The sequence below is a fragment of the Populus alba genome, chromosome 17 (assembly GCF_005239225.2).
Source record: "Populus alba chromosome 17, ASM523922v2, whole genome shotgun sequence".
Classification (NCBI taxonomy): Eukaryota; Viridiplantae; Streptophyta; class Magnoliopsida; order Malpighiales; family Salicaceae; genus Populus; species Populus alba.
This window is the reverse complement of record NC_133300.1, coordinates 6,385,063-6,395,029: the sequence shown is the minus strand read 5'-3', so window position 1 is coordinate 6,395,029 and position 9,967 is coordinate 6,385,063. Positions and strand designations below refer to the sequence as shown.

Here is a 9,967-nt window from a genome sequence, read left to right as displayed (position 1 = left end):
TTATTTGTTTAAGAGTGTGTGGCTGAACAAAAATGGATGATCAGTGGTGAAATGTACTAAAAATTACAATCAGAGATGATACTTCAGTATGAAAATCTTATTTATCTCTTCCTAATCTTTGTATTAAGCTGTCCAGATTTTAAAGATAGAATGTATAATGTCAAATGTTAGCTTCTATTCTGTGGTTTCTTATAGTTCTTCCTGCTTTGAAAACCAGTCCCCTTAAGCCTCCTGGGACCTGGGCTCTTGGCCGAAAACTTGCTGGACTTTGGCAGGCACAAGCCCTAGCATCCATTGGAGCAAAAGCGAGCCTCAACAGCTTGCGAATTGAGGGTGTTAGGACTTGAAAACTAAGCTCCAGGTTGGGCCATAACAGTAACACATGGCACTGCAAGATGCTAGCATGAATGAAGTTCATCATAGCTTAGGATGTTGAGGGTCTGATTAGAAGTCGTATATCATGATCAGCAGAATAAAGATGTAAAGAGAAAGAGATGTGATAATCCCAAATGGGATCATAATTAGATCTTAGGCCCACTGTACAGCTTGCCACCATGGTTTGAACAATGATGGATATTTATTGATTTTTTTCAATCAGTTGTATAATACGGAGTCTCTGTGTAAAACTATTCATCATAGTTCATATAATGATAAGAAATTATGATTAAAACTCAAGCTTGATGGAGCTAGAAATTAAAGGATCTACCTGCAAGCTTGTCAATCTGTACAACACCTTGTATAAGATTTTTTTTTTTTTTTTTCCTTACTCTTGTCTTGTTGATTGTTCCGAAAGATAACTAACCTTTCCTCATTCTGATGCTACAGTGATTGTCTCATGCTCTCCACTACCAAACACTCATGATGATTCATCATTGTTCAAATCTATGAGACTTCGAAAGGAACTTAATTAAGAACTAGTAAGCAATTGATACTTTCATTTATTAGTGAAAACTGGCAATCATAACTGTAGAAAGATGGGAACCAACAATGCTGAAGTAGTTGAACTCAGCCATTAACAAACAAATAACAAGGTAGTTTCCAGGATATGTGTGTCAAAGAACCATCTCAACCCAATAGCTTAAGCAGTTAAGTGAGGTCCCAGAATATGATTTATATTATACTCTAACACATCCCCTCGAGTGAAAGCTCTTTAGACTTGAAACTTGTACAGGCTCACATTACCTTTTACTTAATTTTTATCAAATAAATGAGGATGATGAAATTCGAACTCGTGACTGCTTGGTTATCAAGGCTTTAATACCATGTCAAAGAATCATCTTAACCCAATAACTTAAGTTGTTAGGTAAGGTCCATAATATGATTTATATTATACTATAACAGTGGGGAGAGTGGGGGTTGAAGGCATGGTTGGCAGTGGAGGCGATGCCACTGAGCAAGAGTTTGGGATAGAGTAACAAAGAAATGAACTGTCCTGGGTAACATCAGCATCGATCCGAGGGAGAACTGGAAGGCCATTAAGTGAGTATATATAGAGGATCTGGACTTGAGCAAGCGTCTGTGATTGTATTCAAACCTGACAAAGGTGATGTGAAAGCCTTTGGGATTAGTCATTTTACAACTTTGAGCTTAGGAGTTATGTGACCTTGAGCAGAGGATATGGGATGCACACGGCAAGTGCCTCGTTGGTTTTGGAAAGGGGTGCCATACCTCTCACTCTCTTGCAGTTCTCTTACAGCTTCTGTGAGTAAAAAGAATAATGAGCTACTCCTCTGCAATTATCTTTTGTGTAGTATGAAATCCTTCTCCGATAGGAGGAATACACCTTAGAGACATTTCACTTATGCTTTGTACAATTTAGAAAGACACCACTCTCATTATACTCTTCATCTTAAATGATTAGCAAAATTAAGCAAATTGACCTTCAGTTGATTTTTTTCGTATTAGTTTTTGTATATCAAGATTAAATCTACTTCTCCTGTTTGATTAAAGAAAAACCATGATGTTGGGACTGCGACATTCAATTTGCAATTACATTAAAGCTTGATTGTAAATGTTAGTGCATATTTCTGGAAAAAATTACATGGAGAGATAGTAGAGAACAGTAAATCACCACAGCAGATAATAATAGTACACCAAGCAAACTGGATGAAGTTTTACCATAACATAAAACATTTTCTAGATGGTATGTTGATCGTCAAGGACTAGTAGTTTTGGTATTTCAAATTCTGGCAGTTCAGGTTTTGGGAATTCAGGCAGTGGTGGCAACTTAGGCAATTCAGGCATGGGAAGCTCAGGCAATGTTACCTCCAGGAGTTGCCGGGCTTCAACAAGAATTGTCTGGCTGTTCATCAGTGACAAACTACTGATCACAAAAGGTGGGAAAAACAGTAAAACAAATAATTGTCTGGCAGTTCAGGTTTTGGGAATTCAGGCAGTGGTGGCAACTTAGGCAATTCAGGCATGGGAAGCTCAGGCAATGTTACCTCCAGGAGTTGCCGGGCTTCACCAAGAATTGTCTGGCTGTTCATCAGTGACAAACTACTGATCACAAAAGGTGGGAAAAACAGTAGAACAAATAACGGGAAGTTATGATTGGCGATGGCTTTGAGAGAGGAGAGTCCTAGGCTTTTAGCAATCACAGGTTGGATTTTTATAGATGTGGGAGGCGGAGAAGGGTGAGGTGGTAGGAAAATCTGTGCGTTGGTAGCTCAACTTCTCACCTATGACGTCGGCTTACACTGGTATATACTATAACATATCAGCTTTCAAATATCCCCTTGAAATATGGTGAAATCTGATGCATCTAGGGTTGACTAGCTCTTCTTCTTCACCAGGGGCCTCCTCAACCAAATTCAATGCATCGTTCACGTCACACTTTTACTTCATGATTTGGACCTAGAATATTTAGATTCTCCTGCTAGGCTAGTGAAGTAGGCTTCATGAAGACTTGGACTAATAGACCATGAAATTGGGGTGTACAAATAGAACTTTCTAATATAATAATAAAAAAAGATCTCATTAAAAAAATATTCAATGGTATCTAATAAAATTATTGAAAAAGTCACTCAGTTTTCCTGTTTTTTCACTTTAATTCTCCATCTTGAATCATTCAGGAATCTTGAATCATTGAGGGGAAAAAATAAAAAACTACTGAAATCTATACAGTGATTTGTACGTGTATGTGCAGTACATTGAGCATAGCAAATCGTCTTGTGAATTAGTTTTTCTATAATATACGCTCACAATTATGGCTGTTTGGCAGTGGGTTTGGAAAATATTTCTAAACAATTTTTTTATTATTATTTTAAATTAATATGTTTATGAAGTTTTTAAATTATACTAATTTTTAAAAATAATTTTTTAAAAAATAAAAAAAAATATTATTGACATACTAAATAAAAAACATTTTAAAAAATAATCATAACCACACTTTCAAACATTTACATAATTTACATCTACAGGGATGGACGAATTTAAGTCAAGCTAATGTACCTTCAGCTCTTACTTATCCATGCAATCAGACACGAAGAAAACTATTATGCCAAATATCATCCAGCAGAATCTGGGATTTGGGAGCATTTCTGCATTGTGAACCACGAAGGTTAGAGTTATACAACAGCACAATACAAATTATGACATCAAATTGGATTATAACACAACCACACATATAACATAGTAGTTGTTCCCTGGAATTCGAGGAATAACATTATTTTTCTGTCTGTCTGTGTCTTCACAGTATATAAACAAAGCACTAAGAAGACTAAACAACAACAACAACATATAGATAAATCAGTAGCAGCAAAATTCAGAACCAAAATGCTCGGTCTTTTACTGCAACTCTCCCACCTTTGTCCTTCAGATTGCTTTCCTTGTAATCCAGAGTCCATTTCTCAAATGCACAGTCGACGAAGTCATAATAGCCACCGTGAATAGCAAGTTCCCCATTCCTCACTTTTTCTTCCACCCATGGATAAGTGAGGAGGTTTGCCAATGAACAATTGACCGATTCCTGTAGAAAACAATGTCGGGAACAAATCATCCAGCATGACCATGGTTTAAGTTTTGTAAGCCACCTACTATCAAATTATAATCTTGTCTACCCGCAAAACCTATTATTCATTAAGAAGAAATTTCATGTGGGCATCAAGGCCCAAAACTTTCAATATTAAACAGGAATAGAAATGGGATTGGAGAAAAAACAGTTGCCTTTGCAAAGTAGGACTGTCCCCTTCGCAAGTTCATAGAGGGGTACACCCAGGGAAGATTGCCAGAGTTGTGATAAAGCAAAACAGTAAAAAGGATCAATCTAGACCCAATCCAGTAGCAAACATGCAGTTATTAAACTTCTCGTTCCATTTCTCAGATATTGGCCACAAATTTCAAAAGCATCAGGTTGGTCACCATCAACTATTTAATGAAAGAAAGAACTGGATAAAAACAAATTAACAGAAAGGGAAAATGCTTAGAGCAAGCAAAACATGCATCAAAACTACAAACTTCAAGCTCAGAACTAAAGGAAAATGCTCAAGCATAAAAGAAAAATCTTATGAAAAGGAGTTTGTTCTCAATCCTTAGAGAGAGAGAAAACAACTAAATATGCAGACAAGCATGCTGGGTAAAGCAGGAACCATGGCCTTTTAAATTCAGTAAAGCATAATCACCTTTTCACAATGTTTGCACTGCTGGTCAAAGTTCAGAAGTTTCGTGGCTGCCTTAGTTCTTACTCTTGCATTCATCCCCACAGAAACCCAACTTCCAATGAGGCTACTGAAGACAGAAAATTGTAGAAAAGCTAAAATAGAGGGATAAACATAAATCAACACCTTTAACAAATATGATATTTGATGATTGCAAGAAACGACTAGATTTCAAAGCATATGTTATCTTGACTGGACCTTGTTTCTACATCATCATGCATACTCATTAGAGCGCGAATGCCTCCGCATTGACTGTGACCAATAACTAAAATGTTTTCAACCTGCAAAAGGAATTATTTATGATTTGTCAAATAAAGATAAATATGGTCTAGGAGACTTCAAAAGTAACCAGTTTCCATACTGTTGCATATTCTAAAGCTGGACAAAGAGCACTTCTGGCTCTAGATATAATACTTCCCAGATGCTAATGCCCTTACTGTCCATGATTAAATGGGTAATATGAGTCATCAGCTTTACTTTATAGCCTGGAGTCCTACTTATAATTCAGTTTTGACAATATGTGCATATACTTTGTATAACTCCGTTGTATAAACCCATGACTTCAAGGGACGAGAAAAGAAAGAAGCCTAGAGTTGTAGGCGTGTATAACTTACTTTCAGAGAATTTACAGCAAACTCTAAGCCTGCATTTGTTTCAGATGGTCCATTCTGCATAAATAGAACCAAGATCAAACAAAAAAAACAGATGCTGGTAAACATATTTAGTAAAACTGTTGTTTCGTAAGTGTTCACTCCAAGGCATCAATGCTTCAAATAAAACAGACATGATGCTAGGACATATTAGATGCAAAGTATCCTATACCTCATAGGGTGGCACCATGTTTGCAACATTGCGAATAACAAAAGCTTCACCAGGCTGGAATCCTAAGATGGACGAAGGGCAAACCCTTGAGTCTGCACAAGCAATCACCATAAACTGCACTTGGATTTGTTAGTTGAAGTGTAATAATATTTTTCTGACATTCAGCATCAAAATCACAGTAAAAGCCAAACGGGATGCTAAGATGCATCCAGAATATGTACAACATAATTCAAAAAATAAGAAAACTGTTATTACCTTTGGTGCTTGACCTTTTGCAAGCTTTTCGTAGAGTTCCAAGTTTTGCCTGCTCAAATTTTACCTCGCATTAGAGGACAAGATAAGTTTCCATCAAAGAAAAATCACATCAACCCAAAGCTCTTCTCTCCTTACATGTATTTATGCTTTTTGAAGCTCAGGAACCGTTGTTTCATCTCATCAAATAAATCAGAACCATGTCCAATTCTTTCCATGCGCTCGGATTTGTCAGTTTTAAGTTCCTTGGTCAGTCCAGGAGGCTCCCTGGAAGCCTGTAATCTCAAATCTGAATTTGTCCTGAAATCGTTGAAGAAAGCCAATGTAGTAGAATAGGAAAATATGCAACAAACTAATGAAGTAGATGGCAAATAACTTGTATTAAATAAAGGACAGGCTTATCTTTCTTTCTTAAGCTCAATACCAAAGGTTGCTGGTTGTAGTCATTGTCTTATACTATACAATCTCTCCTATAAATAAAGTAGATGATTAAAAAGACTTAGATGTTTATAGAAAAAAAAATCATCAGAAAATCACCAGGCAGTAGTATCCTCAACATCACCGGATAAATCATCAGCAGGGGAAAAGTCCTCAGTATTTTAACCAAGGGATGGCAGAGTAAATGAAAATTGATAACATAATATATGTTTTTAACTCAAGAAAAACGTAGACAGATAAAAATAATAATGAGGCAAGTTATGTCCTTGCACTATACTATACATTTTTGAAGTACAGAAAGAATAATTCTTTGTATAAAACAACCACATGCATCCACCTGCAACTTTAACTGGTCATTTTGAAGATCCCTGTAAAGTCTGCTAGTGTCAGATCCCAGATATTCTATGATTAAATTATGAATACAAAGTCATAACAAGATTGATTTTGAAATCAATTCAGCTCAATAAATCAAAAAACAAAATAGTTCAAGATAAACCTCTGGTTAAAATAACAGTACAACATTAAAATTAAAATTTGAGTTAATTATTGATTTAGCAACAGAAATTAAACAACAATAAGAAAATGAAATAAAACAGTAACTTTTGACAACAAGAGAAGGACAATCAATACAAAACCAAGGCACTCACAACAACTTACTTCAAATTATTCCACAATCTCAAATGGGTCTGCTCAACTCCTCCTAAATTAGCCTTAGAACCAAAGACCTGCAACAAGAAAAGCAATAAACAGATAAACCAACAAAAAGAAACTAAATAAATATAACATCTTTATATCCATACACAGAAAGAAAGACGAAAAGTTTACATTTTGGGTTCCCAAGACTGAAGCTTTAGAGGGATCCAATGAAGGGTTGGAAGCATGAAATGAAGGGGAATTGGATAAGGAGTGTTTTGAAAGAGAGAAAGATGGTGATGGGACAGCCATTGGAGAGACAAATAAAGGTAAAGTTTGTGTCTTTGGATGGATAGAAATGAGGAGAATTCATAGACATATGAGAGAATTGATTAATTGATTAAAAAAATCCCTGAGAGAGGAGGAGGAGGAGGTGGTGGGCTGGTGGGGTTAAAGTGTTAGTTAAAAGAACAAGAAAGAAACACCTGTTTTTGTCTCAAAGAAAGACGGAGAAAACTATGTAAAGAGGTCAAACAACGTGGGTGTGTGTGTTCATGAAGTTGCCAGCTCAACAACCCTGCTCTGATGGGTACATGGTTGTGTAAAGGATCAAAAAAAGAGAAGAGGGGAGGAAAAAGACAGAGCAAAAGGAATGGCTTTCTTTATATTCTTGTACCTTTTCCACTTTCATTTGTTTTTTGTTTTTTTTTTTTTGGTGTCTATTTCACATTTTCAATGTAAATTTAGTTTTTCCATATTTACAAACAATATAAGAAGTTAAGAACAGGTTCTCATTTAAAAAAAAAAAAAAAAAACAGTATTTTGTTATCAGTATATGGGTTTTTTTTTCCTTTTCAACGTTTTACCAAAGGGTCTATCTAGGTCAAGGATCTTAGAAGAGTTGTTGATTCCAACTATATGTGAAGAAGACAAAAAAAAAATTTAAAGTACTCTCAGTATATTACAATCAAGGGAAGTTCATGTCTTCTTTTTTCTAAAAACTCAACTTTTTTTTTTATCTTTTCACATTTACTTTCTATTGATTTTTATTTAATATTTGATTTGGTAATTTATTTTAGCTGTGTTTATATGAGAATTTTTTAATATCAGAGAAATTTTGTGTGCTTATTGATGCTTGAATTTGTAAAATAAAATAAAAATTAACTAATTTAAAATAATTAAGAATTAAAATATCAAAAGTAAAATTAAAACAAAATGAGATTATGGTGAATAGGTTGGTGTAGTTAATACACATGCTAACAAGTAAAAGGCATCTATGGTGTTCAAGCAGTTCATCAGAAGTTAATCAGTGGCAAAACAACGACTTTTTATGATAGCATTAAAGCTTCATGTACGCACTTTTCTTGGTAGTTCGACACAAGTCATTGGATGGGCAGATATGGACTTCGATGGTCTTTTTTTTCCCTTCATCTTTTATCTATCCTCTCATCGGAGATCGCATTGGCCTACCAAAATTTAAATGTGTCAAGTCATGTTATTTTTTATTAAATTTAATTTTTATTCTTTTGATTGTTATTTATTTTGTTGTAAATCCTTTTCTATTGATTTTTTTATTTCATCCCTTACTATTTGATTTTATTTAAAAAAAATTAATAATCTATAAATTAAAAAAAAATAATTAAAAAAAAATAACATAATCTATAAATTACATTTTTTAGAATAGTGCAACCATATAGTGTCCTCAACAATGCAATTCATTATTTTACTCTATTGAAAACAACATAACCTATTAGAATCTTTTTATTTATTTATTTATTTAGTTTCATTTAACATTCTAAATAGTATTTATTCCTTTCCAATCAAAATAATTTATTTATTAAGGTCATTTTATTCTCAATAATTATGATAATTATCAATGAAAAAAAATAATTGTAGCAAATTAATTTTGTATAGAATTCTTTAATAGATTAGTTGTAGTCAATTTAAATTCCAATAGGATTTCTTAACTTAATAAGTTAATTAATAATTATGATAATTAACAATGAATTTGATTATATGCAGATAAAATTAATTTTTCTTGATTTATAAGATTAATTAATAACATAAAAGAAAATGATGTCAACTTGTATTAACTTCTCAAACCCATAATGCTAGCTAGTGACTAAAATGAAAGCACCATATCTGAAAAACCATAATTTTAAAATTTGTCCCAATCCGACAAGTTGATCTATGACCCATCTAACTCATGGCTTAAACTGGACCAAGTTTCAAAAGAAATTAGAGGAGAATTGATCCAGTGTAAGATGATTAAAAAAAAAAAACAAACAAGGGTTGACCTATGTCGCAATTAACTTAGGACAAATCCAGTCAAAATGGGGTTAAAACCTATTAACTATTTCTTTTCTTTTCTTTTTTTTAAAATGGTATTATTTTTACTTTTTATTAAATAATAAGATTTGATTGACTTGAGTTAACTAAGTCAACTCGTGACCCAGTACTTGTCCCATACTGACTCTTGAGTAGGGCCTAAAAACAATGGGAAAAATCAAGAAATCAAATGTTGAATCATGAAATAAAAAAAAATAAAGGATAAAAAAAAATAGCAATTAAAAAAATAAGGACCTCATTTGAAGAAGAAAAAAAAGAGAGGACAAGCTAAAATTTTGAATTGAATGGCAGATATATATATATATAACAAATGAATCTAAAATAAAAAACAAAAATCAAGAGAATGAGAACCAAATTAAAAAAAAAATAAAGATTATGGATCTAAGAATAAAATTAAAAATAAATTAAAATTTGATAAGAGGGCTAAAAATCAAAATTAGAAACCAAAACATTGAAGGTCAAATCTTAAATATCATCAAATTTTGAATTGAATGGAAAAATTGAAAAGAAAATCACAAAAATATCCAAAAATACGGACAAAATATGAAAATTTTAAAAATAAGATCATGGATCCAAGGATGAGATTGAAAAAGAAATTAAAATATGATAAATGAGCCAAAAATCTAAATTAGAAATCAAAACATTGAAGGTCTGAAATATCATAAAATAAAAGGATAAATTTGATATAAAAATCAAATGCCAAAGGATAAAATTGAAAAACAAATCAATGAAATTTGATACAATTAAAAGAATGAGGGCCAAATGCAATAAAATGAACAAATAACACACTTTTCTGACTTTTTACAATGTATACG

General features: G+C 33.1%; 1 protein-coding gene across 1 annotated transcript; it reads right to left on the bottom strand.

Moving 5' to 3' along the window:
* Nucleotides 1-3,585: 3,585 nt before the first annotated feature.
* LOC118060886 (beta carbonic anhydrase 5, chloroplastic) lies at nt 3,586-7,421 on the bottom strand. Its single transcript, XM_035074194.2, has 9 exons — nt 6,996-7,421; nt 6,828-6,895; nt 5,871-6,032; nt 5,736-5,784; nt 5,481-5,594; nt 5,273-5,326; nt 4,857-4,939; nt 4,623-4,728; nt 3,586-3,970 (listed from the first exon to the last, which is right to left on the bottom strand). The coding sequence occupies exons 1-9, from the start codon at nt 7,113-7,115 to the stop codon at nt 3,767-3,769; spliced, it is 960 nt and encodes a 319-aa protein (XP_034930085.1). The 5' UTR covers nt 7,116-7,421; the 3' UTR covers nt 3,586-3,766.
* Nucleotides 7,422-9,967: the final 2,546 nt, after the last annotated feature.